Source organism: Dermacentor variabilis, chromosome 4 (assembly GCF_050947875.1).
Source record: "Dermacentor variabilis isolate Ectoservices chromosome 4, ASM5094787v1, whole genome shotgun sequence".
NCBI lineage: Eukaryota > Metazoa > Arthropoda > Arachnida > Ixodida > Ixodidae > Dermacentor > Dermacentor variabilis.
This window is the reverse complement of record NC_134571.1, coordinates 103115006-103132786: the sequence shown is the minus strand read 5'-3', so window position 1 is coordinate 103132786 and position 17781 is coordinate 103115006. Positions and strand designations below refer to the sequence as shown.

The 17781-nt window shown below is 46.0% G+C and overlaps 1 protein-coding gene across 1 annotated transcript in view; it reads right to left on the bottom strand.

Moving 5' to 3' along the window:
• Positions 1 to 8974: 8974 nt before the first annotated feature.
• The window catches only part of LOC142579587 (hemocyte protein-glutamine gamma-glutamyltransferase-like), a 44457-nt gene continuing 35650 nt past the window's right edge, over positions 8975 to 17781 (bottom strand). Inside the window, exons 10-15 of the mRNA XM_075689958.1 lie at positions 17559 to 17727; positions 15191 to 15288; positions 14407 to 14694; positions 11224 to 11384; positions 10671 to 10807; positions 8975 to 9303 (exon numbers count right to left, since the gene is read on the bottom strand). Of these exons, the coding sequence (XP_075546073.1) occupies positions 9162 to 9303; positions 10671 to 10807; positions 11224 to 11384; positions 14407 to 14694; positions 15191 to 15288; positions 17559 to 17727 (995 nt within the window). The 3' untranslated portion in view covers positions 8975 to 9161. The remainder of the gene's footprint in view (positions 9304 to 10670; positions 10808 to 11223; positions 11385 to 14406; positions 14695 to 15190; positions 15289 to 17558; positions 17728 to 17781) is intronic.

Genomic DNA, 17781 nt, shown 5'->3' with positions numbered 1-17781 from the left:
TTACCAGTCGACTCATGCTTTGCCGGGACCTTCGGATGCTTCCAGTTGTACCCCAGGCCGCCAGGCCAACGCTACCCTTGGGGCTTGCGACCCAGGTACAACCACGGGCGTCAGCGCCGAGTTCCCAACCGATCGCGCCAGCGGTGCGATCCAAACACAATGGAATGCACGTACATTGCAGCCCGATCTCGGGTTTTGATATGTGATGGAGAATGTACGCCAGTATTCGCGTCACGCGCGCGAACTGATAAGATAACGCTCTCTCGCTATTTGTCACAACATACTGGATATTAGAAACACATGCAGGCGCGTCTTGAGCTAACCGATAACTTCGGAACAGTAGTTCGACGCTAAAAAAAGCTCGCCCCTCCCCTCCCCCCCCCCGCCCCTAGCAAAAGTAGCGTGCAGTTGCTTTGAATATTAGTTGAAACATGGCGCTCGTGGTAAAAAGGGCCCCCAATACTGCAAAGCGGAGCCGACATACCAAAAATTCGAGAGCTAAACACTTTGCAATTACTGGTATTTATCAGATCAGCATTTCGTGGTTCAATGTAGCCCTATAGTCCAGGGGCCAGTTCCACCAGGGGTACTCATATTTCATGTCAGCATTAATTGCCACGAAATCGCAATATCTTTTCTTTAGATCTTAACATTGGAAAGTCAACATGTATGCTGCAACACCCTCATCTTAATATTTCAGTACTTTTCATTTTAACGTACATATTCGCGCTGATCTATGTGTTACAAAGTACTGAAAATGGGCCCAATGCTTTCCCCCAGGCAGATATTTTTATTCCTGATGATTCCAGGAAACCGAGCCTGATGCCATCAACGCTCAGAAATCTAATCGGGAGCGCGCACAATGTTCTCGCACACCTTGTAGAGCTGAGGTGCTTCTTGTATAATGTAGGAGAATCGGTTATAAAGGCAGATGTGCACGGTTGGGCACATGTGCTTGAGCTCGTGAAGTTGATTTGCGTCAAGAAAACCTGTACAAGCTTTCACACTTGCTTTCTAAGAAGCCACAGCACCATTAATATGCCGGTTGCTTTTAACTGCACCAAACAGAGCCATTAAATCAATACAAGTATTGGTGACGTCACTTTATCATTCGAGTGTTCAGATTGGTGTAAGTTGACAAGTTGTTTGCGCAATTAACAAAGCTACTTTAATGAAATCTTCAGTAATTGATCCTAGGTGGCTAAAGAAGGTAAGCAGTTTGGAGCCCGTCCTCGAGATTATCCAGCCAAGCGAAGAAAAAGAGCCATGCGAACAAAAATTTTCCAAGTAAACGCTCTTGGAAAGCGTAACCAGAGGCTTCCAAAGGTTCTTCGGGTCACGAAACTCCGGCTAAAGTTTCATGTAGAGACAGTGCGTGCCGCTAGTGGCGCAGCTGTCGAGGAGGGGGCACAAAAAGCCGCGCGAGCCGTTCGCAGCGGCTGTTTTTCGCCAAACAGGCTGACATTCTTTAGTGTTTCTGCTTTCGGGGGGCTGATATTTGTGCGGAGTACAGATGACACTTAACCCATTAGTTAAAATAAGATAGAAGTAAATATTTAAACCAAGTTTTTCAGATAAGCGCCGACGTTTCGAAACCAGCTCGCTTCCTTCTTCAGGGTGTGACTGCGGGCGAGGTGCAGCGTGGCTTTTTAAACCCACGTGTGGACAACCGCTGGGTCAATGAACGCACGCCATGGGAGAAAGACGAGGGAAGGTTCCCCCGGGAGTGGTTAACATTCCCGTGTGTTTGCGGAATGTGCCACGACTCAAGAAGCAGCGTTCTGCGCGGATTTGGCTCGGTTTCAAGCGCACTAGTCTTGTTGAAGTCAATCTTGTGGTCAAGCGTTTTGCAGTGTTCAGCGACCGCGCACCGCTGACTGTCCACCCACGTGATTGACGCCCCGCGTGATTGACGCCAGCCGCTAGTAAACCTTGCTAACGGCTGTTTTCTGATCAACAGCGCGCTTGATTTCTCTCGCTGCTTGTTACAAACAGGATGTTTTCGTACATGCGCCCCAGCCTGCGCATTACTTTGCCATTATTTTCACCGCAACATGTCTGCACTATCACAATGGAAGGTCTAGCTAGCGTGGCGGTCGGTAGCATTCGTGTTCTGATTTCGGCCCTGTTGGCCGAGTCCTTGCTTTTGTCAAAGTGCATAAGATTATTTACATAAGCTTATGACTGACGCTTACTTTGCAACAAATATTGCAAGCTCGCTGACGCTGAGAAGCCTACGTTTCGGTTGGCATTTGAAGAACTTGGAAGAACTGAAGCGCGCTACAGAAGCGATCACATGACCAAAACACCGGCAGTTCGAGAAGCCCTTTTTGCTGACACTTGGGGAGGCGGCAAAGCACTGCTGAAGTCTCTTGCTACATGGGTCATTTATTTGTGCTTTGTCATGAAGTGACGACGAAAACGATGGTGAGTACGGGAAAATGTACGAAAATTTTTATGCAGTGCTCACATGCTGGCTGTTCTCTAACTACCAAAATAAGACAGGCTGTGAGTGGCCACACATGGAACAAAATGTGTGCAGTGATCGGAAGCATGGAGCGACTTGTACAAAATAAAAGCACTTGGGACACCGAAGGGTAGATCTTTCTAAAAAGCCACAGAAACTCACAAATGGACAGGATCTTGTAATCTGTAACGATAGTATGATGAAATATAATATACACTGAGAAACACAGCGTGTTTAATATGTGACATCATGTTCAAATAACCACAAGCTGGTCAGTCCGAATAATATCCGTAGGGTCAAAATGCTTCTCGCAGACACGGACATGCTTGGACTAAAACCATCGGTTTCCTGTTGTGGTATCGTCCGCTTCCATATTTCACGCTGCTCGTCGTCGCTAGGCCGACAGAACAGCGAGGCTTTTTCGTGCGTACCTCAGTAGCCAGAGCGGCAACTCATCACACAGCAAGTATTCGGCATCTCAGGTTAGCGCGTCACGATCATGAAAGAAATCATGAAATCATGAAAGAAAACAGCAGCTGCCACACCACCGCCATCGCGTCCCGCCTATGGTCTCACCGCTTCACTAACGCCACACGCTCGCGCGCCTTCGTCGTTGCCCCCATAGGACCCCTAGCGCCGCCTCGTGGAAGGCGCGGTTAATATATCAAGCTCTCCCATAGCGTTATGGAGGAGTTTCATGGCCATGAAAGTATTGAAAGACTTAGTGAAAGACTCTGGCGTAACTGACGCAGAAAAAGAAAGTCTCTAATGTCACATAAAGAACAGCGCTTCAAGACTGGACACAAAGGAGGAACCACAAACACAGGGCGCCAACAACTTGAAGCGCTGTTCTTTCTGTGATAATGAACCAACTAGCCCGTCAGTCACTCCTTGCAAACCTGTAAAGTCAAACTGAGTGCAGCTCGCCTTTTGTGATGCTGTCATCAATAGTATGACCACGTGAGCATGTTCCTTGTGGCCAGTCAGCTTTCGATTCTTATGCGCGCTGTTTTTTCGAAGCCAAGCAGTTTAAAGGTTTAGTGTCACTATAGCAGTGAACTTATGCCCCCGAAAGCTTGCTTGGTCGCAAAAGCGATGCATGACGCAATGACGGTGCAGATTTAGCGCGTCGCTGGCATCAAGACAATACGCTGCCGCCAAGGGAAATAAGATAACGAAAGTGAACAGCTTGGTAGCTGCTCACGGAGCCGTGCCGATGGTGACGGTGCCATTGTGACGAAATATTGACAGCTCCGACGGGCTTCTTTTTTTTTCTTTTTTTCTTTTTTACAGCGAAGCCGCTAAGAGGAAGCTATTCAAAAAAATGTGAAACGCAGAAACGCTTTTCCGAGATAACCCCTGGACTGATTTTAATGAAATTTGTTGCATTTGAGAGAGAAAGGTAAATTCTAGTAGCTGTTGACAGCGGAATATCGAATTCGAAAGTGCGAAAAAAATAGAAGCACGAAGCTTACACAATAGCTCTGTGTCGAGAACAGATATCACGGTTGTGCAAACGGTTCATTAGATTATTCAAAGCGGACAAATTCGATGAATTCGTTACGTTGTGTACAGGGGTTCTGCAAAAGCTGTATTTCCATATTACTAGACTTTCTTTTAGATTTATATGTACTATATCAATTTTGCCCGCTTTCTATTTCCCTTTCCCCACCCCCAGTGTAGGGTAGCAAACCGGATGCTGTTCTGGTTGACCTCCCTGCCTTTCCTACCCTTGCTTTCTCTCTCTCTCTTGCCCGCTGTAGATGTACTACTAGATGCAGTGCACAGAATTCAGATATTTTTCAGTGCCGAAAGACAGAGTTGTAAACTTGATAGTCTTGTTTTCTAAAAATTTGCGATTTTTGCGAAATTTTAATAAAAGAATGACGACCTAAATAATGATTCGAAAGAAACAGTCACTACATTTTAAGTTTTTCTTTCAGATGCAACAAACCTCGTTAAATTTGGTGCAGGGGTTGCCGAGAGAAACTCTTTTTATTGATTTAATATAAGGAGATGTTGACGAACAATTTAAGGCACCGGCTACTCCTTAGCTCTTGAAAGGGTCTAGTTTTCAGCATACAGGGTACAGGATTACATATCATACAACTTTTTCAAAGAAGCACCAGGACTTGTCGAACAAGGTTTTCACAGTAACACTATGACGTAAGAAACACGTGGTATATACAGTATACAAGGTAAATGACTGTACAGTTCTGTAGAAAAGAGCTCTCAAAAGTACAAATGATATTTTCGCATAATAACGCACTCTCTAGTCAGCGGCTGGTACATACATCACATATAGTCACAGCAGAACAGTCAACATTACATAATCCACAAACACATACATATATACAGCGACATTGAAATGAAAGGAATAATAAAAGCGTTAATAATGGCCAATAATGCCGCTGCCTTCAAGAAAAGTCTATGGTGCTTCTAAAGCGCTCTTCCAGTCTGACACACTGTCAAGTCTGACACTGGCTGACACACTGTCTGGCTGTCAAGTGTCTGAACCGTAAACATTAGTAGGACGTATTGTCCATGGAGCTCTGCGAGGCCTCTTTTTCTCTTTTTGTTTGCATGCTTTCACATGCAAAATTCTGCTCGGATACTGTCGATGTAGCACCGTTCACTGTTGCGAAGAAGAGTTCTTCAGAACTTGCGTGTAGCTGCCGTAGCTGATATCATCGATGGGTAAGTATAGGCAGGAATTCAAGCGAGTTCACCCTTAGTCAGAAAATACACTGCTGTCATGTCCATAAGCTGAAATCAGGACGCCAATCTTTCTATACCAAATCTGTAATGAAAATCGCACTATATTTTCGACCTCAAATTGTTCTTGTTACTATATTCACAACAGTCTTCAAAATATTTAATATGGAACAAGCTGAACGACCACATCTGATTTGAGTACTTAGTACTGCAATAGCAGTACGTGCAAGACAGTGCTTGGGAACCACCCGGACCTCCCGTTTCTTTTCACGTTCTTTCTTTGCCACAGAAATGCTTCGTTTACATGTGCAGGTGCATGTGAACGTGAGTTAAGACGATTTTGGCATCTGCGCATTTCTTGGCACTATCAAGAATAGCTTAGAACTCTCATTTTACAAAACCTAATAAACTTCTAAATTTCCCGGTAACGCTCACAGCATCATCTGAGGCTGCCACCTTAAGCAGTGTTACTGCGCCTTCATGACGCTTTCATGCAATCTCGACTTTCGCTGATTTTGCATGTTCACCGCAACATGTTCGCTCTCGGACAGCAGCGATTTTTTCAGCACCATTTAAGCAGTACTCTTTCAGCTTGGTGCCTGGGTGGGTTATGCGAATATTTGGTTCACTTTACGAATCAGGACCCGTATTCACAAAAAGATCTTGTGCTAGAATTGTTCGTAACAGCATGTGCCAGCCAATCCTAACGCTCGAGATATTGCTAAAGAAGGCAACCGGCCAATGGTAAAGGAGCACTTACGAAAGAAAAGGTTCAGGAGTCGAATTGGCAAGGTTTTTCTTCAGTAAGTGACCTCTGCCATAAGCCGACTGCCCTCGCTAATGACATGTCCAGCATTAGCATTGGCTGACATTTGCTCTCACGAAAAATTTTAGCGTAACAGCTTTTTGGGGATACGGGACCGGTTCCTGCGCGCAACCCGAATTCCCAAATTTACTAGTTGGTTAACTGATCTTTGTTGTAGACGCAACCGACACTCTGCATATTTCTGTCTACTTTAGGGCTTGTATGTAAATATGCCTATAGTTCAAAATTGCATCCAGCCGTTAAGTGCGTTGGGCACGTGCTTATGATGTCCATTCCTGATCGAATTCATCCAGGGATAAAAGGCGGTACGATGCTCTATATTGCGTTTAGAGTTGCGGAGGCAGCGAAAGGTGTACATGTTGATCATGGTCAAGGAAACACTGGTGAAACCCACTCCCGTACCTATGAAGCGTTGGTCTTCGGCAGTGGAGTTGCGTAGTTTTGACAAAGGCGCTGGAGCACTGTAGTTCACTCGGGCGGTTTCAAGGCTCAGGCATTTTAAGTCAGTGATCTGGGCCCGTATTCAGAAATTCATCAGCGCGAGTCGATCTGTGATTGGCCATCGTAGCAGCGATCGTCTCCTTAGCAAGACTATCGCTATGAGGGAACATAGCACACGAACGTCAACGAATGAAGGGCTCTTGCATAAGAGAATGTTTGTGAATACAAGTCCCGGTTTTTGATGAAGGACGTGCTCAAGAAACAAAGTTAATGAACAGGTAAAGAAGAACAGTTCAAATTCCGGGCAACACCCGCCGTGGTTGCTCAGTGGCTATGGTGTTAGGCTGCTGAGCACGAGGTCGCGGGATCGAATCCCGGCCACGGCGGCCGCATTTCGATGGGGGCGAAATGCGAAAACACCCGTGTGCTTAGATTTAGGTGCACGTTAAAGAACCCCAGGTGGTCGAAATTTCCGGAGTCCTCCACTACGGCGTGCCTCATAATCAGAAAGTGGTTTTGGCACGTAAAACCCCAAATATTATTACTATAAATTCCGGGCAAATGCGCCCCCATCCAGTGGCGTAGCTAGGTCGTCTGGCACCCGGGGCCCATAGGTCTTCTGTCACCCCCCTCCCCGGGTGTAGCTGGCGGAAAGAGGGGTGTCTTCAGACGCATATGACACCCCCCCCCCCCTCTCTGGCCCCTTGCACCCGGGGCCCACGGCCCCCCGGCCCCCCCCCCCCTGTTGCTACGCCACTGCCCCCATCTCCCCTAGATCCTAAACGGTTAGTGATAATAATTAAGGACTAAGACGTTAGCACCGAAGTTTAGCGTCGGAACAGGCAAAACAATTGCAGCAAAAAAAAACGTCAGGGCAGTTGCACCTTTCCTAAACAAATATAAGCGTGAAGTCATATGTTTGGCGAAAACTCGCCTCGTCGTAAATAATTAGAGTCAAAGGTAAAATGAACACTGACCACAGACATATATTCGTTAAATTATTTATTTACAGTTAAGTGTGTTAATCACTGTTAATCACTACCGGGAAGTTGTTTGCTGGTCGAAGAATTCCCCGGATCGAAGCTCAAGAAATGAGGTAAGAAATTTACGCAAGCTTAGGCATCCTTTACATCGTCAAGCAAAGCAGTCAACTATGCTACGTATGATTTTCTTTTCACATTTCACTCAAACGCAAGCGAAGGAACGCGTTCACATTTCATGGGCGCAACATGTACATTTATTTGTATAAAGGTGATAAATGTTGTATAGTCAGTCTAAAACACACTGCAACTTCTAGATTCCTCATTTCTGCTAAATCCTTTCGCATTTACGAAATCCAGATAATGTTATTAATTTGCTGGCTCTGTGACTCTGAGATTCTACATGTCCTGACTGTTCCGTTTGCGATGCAACAATAATGAGATGACGACTACTTATTTCAAAGGACCTACCACCTTAAAATACTGGAAGCTACACCTCCCATTTATTCACTCCCTCTACGCCATAACTTAACTGCGTAAAACGTTTAACTTGCCCATGAGAATGATTTAAAGCTTGCACTTTGAGCGGTAGTCTGCTGAAATATTTATGAATTAATGATTATGTTCATTATTTTTAAGATCCTAAATTGTTACATATGGTATATGGAGCTCGTTGTCTCTCCGTGTGCCAAATTTTAATTAGAAATGCCTTCAAGTTTGCCCATGTGAACGATTTAAGATGTGCGCTTAGCCTAGCATTTTGAAAATTGATTCCCTCATACACTACTGTTTTGCTGAGAGGAAAAACAACTTCGTGTGCTGGTCTTCGTGATCATCCTATGTGGCACAGAGTCAACCGAAAGCCGCTCATGCAGTCTGTCGTTCTAGGACTTGTCGAGCATGCTACAGGTACCGCGCTCCCTGAAAGAGCGCACTAGGGTCTCTTCAGTGTCGGTGGTCATTTGGCCGAGTTCGGGGGCGTATCCCGGGCAGCACCACCGAGAATAGACACATGTTAAGCGTCTGTGGAGCACTAGTAAATTTAAACGAGAGTGCGAAAAAAAAACACATTTGCGAGTTTTCAATGCACGTGCACGAAGATTCCGATCGATCTAGTCTTTGTGGCATACGCTAGCCGTAGTTGATTTTCCGTAGTATTTCCGACCGTAATGCTCAGTTTTTATCGTGATTTTCTTTATTTTAGTTTGCTTCTGTATCAATAGAAGCAACGGTCGGTTGTTTTTGCAATAACCGAGTGGGACGAGCTGGTCATCTCTACCATTTTGCAAATAACTCACCCACGCTATTGCTTTTGTCATTGAACAATCGTTCACACACTTTTGCTCAATCTGCCTGATTCTCATCATGTAAAATTTAAAAAAAAATCACGAATGAATGAGTCCTTGCGGGAGCAAGTATATGCTCCTCGATACCAAAATGCTTTCCTTTTTTTCACTTCCTGCAAGCTCTGTCGATCTTAGTTCGTTTCCTTTCTTCTTCTTTCTCTCGTGAACCGACGAATAAAGAGGAGCCAGACGAAAAAGCTTTCGGTCGCGTCATTTATGACAAACACGCGCGATTTATTGGCCAATACGAGACTCACTTCTATATATAACACACAACATGGTCTGGGCATCACGAGCGGAAGCGTCTCTGCCAACGATTGCTGCCATTGAAGTTGCTGCCGTGCAAATGCGGAAAGCGGAGCACCGCCGACGAGCGGCCACGCGGGCTACTCTTCGACCACCGTCTGCGCCGAACCCTCGATGTTGAACAGCTCTTGACAGTTGAAGACGGCCATCACGTTGCGCGGTCCGGACTTCACGGGCACGAATGTCTCCCGGTGTACCCACTCGGCATGTGGTGCCACGTTCCTGCAAAGTTTTCAGGTGGTCGAGAAAGCATAGACGGCTTCGTTAGGTTCGCCTAAGCAGCACCTGGTGTGAGGGCGCAGCTAGTGAACAGGGACTAGGTAATCCAAACAAGACAATTGATTCACCGGAAGGCGGAGTTGAAGTGACTAACAGTGAACGAACAAGAGAAGCCTAGGCTTTAGCCTCAGTCGTCCATTGTTTTCTTCAATGTTGATCAGGCACTGCATAACGATTTTTAAGCGCGAGGCACAGGGCCACCCACATAAATGGAAAGCTGTGCGGGCGGAATCCCCGCAGTGATTGCACAGAACTCTAGCGGCGTTGGCTTTTAGTGTTCGCGTGTGGCACTGGCACGTTGCAGTCTAGGGACCAAAGATGACACGACAAAAAAAAATTTTTTTTTCGCAGCCTTGTAATGGAGCTGGAAATGATGCGGGTACAACCCACGTCTTCGTGTTTGGCGAATGCAATGCACTGCCATAAGACATTTCAGTTCTTTTTTTTTTCTGATACAGTGGTCTCTCTACTTTTGCTCCCGAGGCCACAAGAACACAATACACACCCGGCGTGGTCGCTTGGTGACTTTGGTGTTGCTCTGCTAAGCACGAGGTCGCGCGATCAAATCGCGGCCACGGAGGCCGCATTTCGGCAGAGGCAAAATGGAGAAACACCGGTGTACTTAGATATAGGTGCATGTTAAACAACCCCACGTGGTCAAAATTAATCCGGAGTCCCCCCCTACGGCGTGCCTCATAATCATATCGTTGTTCTGGCACGTAAAACCCCATAATAAAAAAAACATTATACACATGTTGATTGTGACAAGGGAGAGCCAACGCTGTGTGCTGATTTTTTAAATGTGGTTACGTTTATTTTTTCAGACTCTTCCATAGGCATTCGTTACAATATCCGTTTAAATGGAGGCACGCTGCACGCCTTGAGGAACGATTACTCTTATTAAGCAAACGCATTTTTTTCTGCACATACCGCTAAGGGCATTCTGCTCTGTTTCCTGTCTCCTTTGCTCCCTGCAAACATGAACAGCCAGCGCACTCCCTGCGTACGCAAACTATGGTAACCTTGCCTTACTTTATTTCGGACGATGCTTCAATTAATATCTATACGGCAACTAATGTATGCATTGTGACAACCCGTAGATGAAAGAGAAAACAAAAACTTTCCTCGTAGTTGCCTTCATTGTTAATCTCGATTTCGCTGGATAAGTTAGCACGTCTTAAAAGAGTGTCGTCGCAAAAATGCTGACTGCATGAATTGATAACCCAGCGACACTATGGCACTGCTTCAATTGTGTGAACATTCGAAGTTGTCTCTTCGGTGCGTGTGAGTGAGCGTGCAGTTGAACTTACGAGAGGTGAACGATGTGGGCGCTCGTGACGCCAGGACCTTCAACGGACAATGTGCAGTCTTGAAGGGGCACGTTCAGGGGATTTGTGAAGCGCATTACGAGTCTGAATGGACGGCCGACTTTCACTGGTCCATCAACCTGAAAGAAACGGATGCGAATTGACGGCGTTTTACAATGACTTCTCGTACAGTTTGCTACCACAGTTCGCTGTAATATCTGAACATTGTGGAAATGTACATCTCAAAAAAATAAAAATAATGGGCACTACTTAGCTTAGGTAGATAGAAAAATAAATGGATCTGCAAAACATCCCTATAGCCATTTCTAAGCAGCCCTATACGCTCCGATGGCCACTCGACTGCCCGTTTGAAATTGCGTAGTGTATACTAGATTACCAATTTATTTCTCGACAGAACGAGGTCACCCTGAAATTCTCAAGTTTAGGTTAGCGACGTTATTTACCTTCACATTCAACTTCAATATATTCTCGCGCTTCAGTAATCAGCTACCATTCATGCAAGGAGAGATTTGCTGGTATAAGCGCATACAAATACCTGTATGTCCAGCTTCGGCTTCGTGATAGTGAAATCATCCTCTTCAGACCATGTTTGTCTTGTCTCCTTGACATTTGCAATGACGTAGATCTTCACCATAGCGAAGTCCACCAGTTTATCGAGGTATTCCTCTGGCTGCACGGTCAGTGACAAAACCTCCTCTGCAAATCAAAATTAACTCGTTAGTCTTCCCACTATGCGAGGCAGAAAATGCCACTCCTTTGCCCTCGTACAAATGACAATTTCTTTTTTTTCTCTCTCTTTCGTTGCGAAATGCGCTCATTTCATAAGCCTAACCTTGGTATAATTTATTGCACTTGCAGGACGTCATGCGGCCAAAAAAAACAGACATTTAACCATTTAAACTGCTGCAAATGTTCTCTACATTCCACGGTGGCCAGCAATCTTGTGAAAAATGTTTAGCCGTATAGTAAAGCGAAATATTACTTGCTCAATGAAGATTTTAATTAGAGCTAGTGTTTCGTTTGTATTGAAGGAAAACGGGCGGTGCAAAACGGCGATCACTCGAACACGTTGTTCACGTGATAGAACAGGCGGTGTACGTCCTGCCAATTTGAGCTCTTGTCCCCGCACTTCTGCGCCACTCGTTTTCCGTCCATCACTTGAGCGAATTTCAGGTCGCCTCAACCAAGTTTGTCTGGAGGAAAGGCTTCCATTCGAGCGGCGTTCGTGTAGAGGAACGTACCATCATAAAAACTGGTAAAAGAGTGCACTCTGCTGGTTAGACAGAAGAGTCCACAACGTACTTTGGCACAATTTGAAAGGTGACAATGTTCCTGCCGGGACTCTAACACCTGCAGGAGGCGAAGTACAGGCCGAGCATTGCTTTTGCTAACGTGTGTGAACATTCGATATAAAAAAAGGAAGAAAAACGATGCTGAACGTTCGCAGGTGACATAAGCAACGTCTTTGTCCTTAATCAAGACGGGAGCGGAGAGATGGAGTAGCACACTGTGGTAAAAAAGTTACAAGAACAAGCATCAAGTTCCTCAGAAAGAGGCACTTTGGCGCAGTTTATGCAACATTAGTGCCACGTCTCTGTCTATAAGTTACGTACGCTTCCGAAGGCCCGCAGGTGTAATTAATTTCAGCATTTACAGCCATATTTAAGAACCTGTTGTTAGTCAAGAAGAAACAGGTCAACCTAGAGGCAGTAAGGGTAAAAGCATAGAAATTCAGGCTGATACTTGCAAACAAATGTGCGGCCTTAAAACAGAGAGATGAAGATGACATAGAGGTAATGAATGAAACCGTAACTAGGCTGGCTTCAAAACAAGCAATTAAAGTGGGAGGTAAGTCACCAAGGCAACCAGTAGGCAAGCTCTCCCAAGTCACAAAAGAGCTCATAAAGAAATGGCAAAGAATGAAAGCGTCCACCTCAAGAGATCAGATAGAATTCCCGGAACTGCTAAACCAATCAACAAGGAGAAAATGAGGGATATTCCAATTTATAACAAGAGAAAGACTGAGGAAACAGTGAAAAATGGACGCAGCCTGAAATCAGTGAGAAGGAAACTTAGCATCCGACAAACCAAGATGTATACATTGAAAGTTAAGCAGGGTAATATCATCAGCAATCTCGAAGATATAGTAAAAACACCGGAAGAATTCTATACTGACCTGCACAGTACCCAAAGCAGCCACAACACCTCTATTCGATATAGTAATGAACAGGTTACAGAGGCTCCGTTTATACCTAGAGATGAAGTTAGAAGGGCCTTGCAAGACATGAAACGGGGAAAAGCGCCAGGAGACGACGGACTACCAGTCGATTTAATCATAGATGGAAGAGACATAATGCTTAGAAAACTGTCGTCTCTTTATACGAAGTGTCTATCGACATTAAGGGTCACAGAAAACTGGAAGAAAGAAAATATTATACTAATCCACAAAAGGGGAGACGTTAAACAGTTGAAAAATTATGGACCCATTAGCTTATTCCAGGTATTATATAATATATTCGCCAAGATAACCTCCCATGGAATAAGGGCGACACTGGACTTTAGTCAACCAAGGGAACAGGCTCGCATTAGGAAGGGATACTCTACAATGGATCACATCTATGTCATTAATCAGGTAATCGAGAAATACGCGGAGTGCAACAAGCCTCTCTATGTGGCTTTGATAGATTACGACAATGCATTAGATTTAGTAGAGATACCCGCAGTCATTGAGGCATTAGGTAAATTTCAAAGAGTACAGACCGCTTACTTAAATACCTTGGAAAATATCGAAACAGGTTCTACGGCTACCTTAACCCTACACAAGAGAAGCAGGAAGATGCCTGTAACAAAACAGGTCATACAGGGAGACAGAATCTCTCCAATGCTATTCACTACGTGCTTGGAAGAAGTATTCAAGCTATTAAACTGGGAAGGCTTAGGAAGAAGGATCGACGGCGAATACCTCAGCACCCTTCGGTTTGCCGATGACATTGATCTATTAAGCAACACTGCATACGAGTTACAACAAATGATTGAGGACCTTAATAAAGAGAGTGTAAGAGGGGGTTGAAGATTAATATGCAGAAGACAAAGATAATGATGAATAGCCGGGCAAGGGAACAAGAGTTCAAAATCTCCAGACAACTTCTAGAGTCTGCAAAGGAGTACGTTTACCTAGGTAAATTAATCACAGGGTACCCTGTTTATGAGAAGGAAGCAGGAAGTACCCTGGTTACGGCGGCAGCAACGAGGCTCGCACGAGCACCGTATTTCCACGTCAAAGACGCGGCCGCGAAAATAATGCGGGGGATGAATTTGGGTCTCAAAGGGTTGAATGCTTCAGAGATTACTTTTACAGGTCGACCTTCCACACTGTGCAGTCAGTGCTCATGACGTCTAGTACTTGTGGAAAGGCTTGTTTCAGATTGCGTCGGCTGTTCCACGGAGTGGTGTGCGCGAAAATGAAAAAAAAAATATGAGAGAAGAAGAACTCGAGTTCAACTTTATCTCGTGCTCCTGCCGCGTGGGCTCGCGCGCTCCTCTCCTCTTCTTCCTTCCACTCTTCGCACGCCGCTCCGTGGAGCAGCAGACGCTAATTGAAACACACCTTTCAACAAACAGCTATGCAGCGAGATAAGATTATCGCAGGTGACTGCGCGAAGTACAGGCACGGAACAGAGAGGGCAGACCGATATAGGTGGCCGTGCGGAACTCCCACCTTCCTGCGGCCGGAGCACGAATGTGGCCTTGTCGCGCTTGATCTTGCGCGCCAGGATGCCCGTGTAGTAGACGGACGAGGCGCAGAGCACCGCGTTGACGGTGCGCTGCTCCTGGCTCTCGTTGCGCATGCTGACGGTCACGCTGAACGGCTCGCCGATCATGACGCTCTCGATGTCCTGCAGCTTCAGCGTGACGTCCTGTTTCGACTCGCTGGGCAGCTCGAACAGCACGCTGAGGCCGCCGCTGCGCGCCGCGTTCAGCACCGCCATGCGCTCTTCCTCCGTCCCTGCGAGGAATGTTTCGCCCGTCAGCTGAGGCCGTCATCGGCGACGCTCTTTCGTCGCAGGTTTCATTTGCGTGTGGCTCGAATGCAAGAGAATCACCGGTGCGCAGCACTAGAGCTGTGCAACGTGCTCGTGTCGCGCGAAGGCGCGCTTTTCGCGATTGAAGCGTTTTGTGGTGTAATGAGTTGCCCAGTTTTAGCGGTTCTAATGATAGAGGTTAACAGACACGTTCATACGGATAAACTATTAACGAACTAGCGGTTCTTATGCCACCCATGATAAGTTATGTCTTCAGAGTTACAGCAATAGTACTTCAGAAACGTTCCGTTAGAATACAAGCCAATTGTATTTTTCCACATGTGGCATCACAAACCATGAAACCGTTTGGTCCAGATACAGTTACTCGGTGTGCACGTTCAGTCTCTTGTTTTTTCTCAGAATTACAATACAGAGAATTAAAGGCTAAGTTGCTATTTTTTTTCAGTAGTTTGAACATACCTTCTTCGTTCTTGTAACAGTGCGTGATGTCCTCGGCATCTCCCATGCCATCCTGGATCTTAACGTTTGCTTTCTTCGTCAACACTCCCAGGCCGACACTGCAAATAAAGTTGCAAGGAGAAGAATATAACATGAGACAACCAAAGCTGTGTCATGGGAAGGTATACCATTTTAATGCCTGCGTCAGCCACATATATCACGTAGCTTACAAGCGTCATACCAACTGGAAGATGAGAGCAAAATATAAATGGCCACGAAATGCAAATTTGGCGTCAGCGTTAACTGCTGTCGTTGCTCCCTCATTTGATTATTGCGCAAGTTGATCCTTGTTCATATGAGTTACTGTTACGATTTCTTTGTCGCTATGGCAACCTCACACGTGGATCGAAGACAGGCGGTGACACAGCTTCCTGTGCTAAGGTGGCACGTAGGTACTGCCGCCGAATAGGAGGTCCATTAGATATTTCATTGCATAACTGGCTTCAAACAATGTATGCATGTGGTATAATAAGCGTGCCCTTCTATTTCGATAAATTCGCAGTGTTTATAACATGGAGGCGTGCATTTGGTTTCGTTAAAATTGATTTTGGTACACAGGCTACTACACTGGAATCACCCGTTTGGCAATCCTCTGGGATCGCATTTACTGCCACGATAGTGCTTACAACATCGAGGACAGAAGCTAGTTCTAGGCGGTAACGGTGATATCATGTTTGAATAACTGCGCTAATGCTAACGTTTTTTTTTTATGTACTGCTACTGCTCTACGATTGTTATGATCGTTTAAAAACTTCAAGAAAACCTCCCCTCAGTTCCCCGAAGAAACTACGTAGGTTGCATGTGGTCGCTTCACTTTTCGCATGGCCGCCATGCACTAAAAGTCCGGCCATGAGGTAATAATGGTATAGCAGGGGTGCAGCAGGCAGCGCTAGCCTGGCCTGCTTAACTGGCGCTTGCTTTACCCGAGTACCTCTCACGCTGCTAGCGCGTGCGTTTCACGAGACGTTCAACAACTCGGTGTACTGGGGGACGACGAGCATCTGATAACAGCGAGAATCATCACTCGTAAATGCAAAAGACACGTGCGAGTTCAGCGCGACGCGCGCCCTGACAAATGCAGGCTAAGGGCGATATTTTGTAATAGTTGTTTCCTTCAGATTATGTTCTACCCTTATCACATGCCCATTGTGCTAGCCTATCTCGGCGATAACGGGGGCATAGCTTCGTGCGAGCCAATGACCTAGCACGAGAATAATTTTTACATAATAGGGCCCTTGGCTGTCTGTCGCTGAGCGGTGGCAGGAATAGTGCGGGATCCCTGAGTTGATCGCGTGTGCCAGGAACAATACATCGCTTACGACACACAAAACCTGCAATATATCTTTGTAGTCGTGCAAGTGCGCGACTACAAAGTGTCATTGACAGTTTTGTTTGGTGAGGTAATAAGCGTCGTACTCGCAAGAACGGCACGCAAGCGGAGCTCGCCATGCATGTTTGCGTGTTTTGTCATAGCGTGCCGCAGTATCCACTTGGAAGTAGGTGAAGACGTACTGTCACTTCGGGTTGAGAAGATTGTATAAGCGAGGAATGAATGAAATCTGCTGCGCAGGCTAGTAAAATATGGCCGGCAGATTATTGGCGTAATGGTACATGTAAAACAGCGAATAAAACAAACATTAAATTTTGGGTTTATAAACATAGGCAAACATTTAAACGCCAGTAAACACAGATTCCAGATTTGCTGAGCCGAGAATAGACGCAGCTAGAAGGTAAAAAAAAATGAACGTGGAACCAGCCACCATACCGACTAAAAGGGGCTGCCTTTCACAGACATTCCTCCATCGATGCATGCTTCGTGCGGACGCGCCCGGAGATGCCGTCCAGCGCCTTGCATCTTGGCGAGGCTCCGACCCATCGGTCAGCCGCACCGCAATCGTGTGTCTTTTTCGAAATTCAGGAAGCAGCTGTGAATTTCACGGTAGGAGCGATGGCAGTATGGATTTTCTCTTCACGAATGTTAATGAATCTGTTGCAATGGAAAATCTGCCCCGCTGACAGGTACGCGCAATACAACGCGTAAACATAAAGTATGCATCCAAGACAAAACCAGACAGATTAGCTGGTGTGGCTGTATAAATGAAACAAGCCTATCACGAAGCCACGAAATGAGAACCGAACGTCAAGGACGAGGAAAAGACTGCAGGAGTTGTTGATATGGTGCTTTTCACTGCGGTCGTGAGCGCTGAGGTAAGCGTGTTGCCGAGACAGACGCCAGCCCTCGCGACACCTTCAAGCAGTTCCAAGTGCTCCCCCATGCACCCGCTATGAGAGCGCCAATTGTTGCTTAAATAAAACAATTCAGACTTACTGATAGGTTAGTGTCTTGTTTCGAGTCCAACCGAAGGCACTTTCGGGGTCTTCTTTCCAGTGGATGATGTCGGCGTTGACCTCGGCGAACACGAATGGCGAGTCGTACATGTAGCCAATCTCGCCCTTCTTGACGGCCATCACTGAGCATGGGCCGACTTGGTAGTAGCCTGTGTGAACGAGGGAGCTTCAGTGAAATGCTGGCACTCTCAACGTTAGCGCTT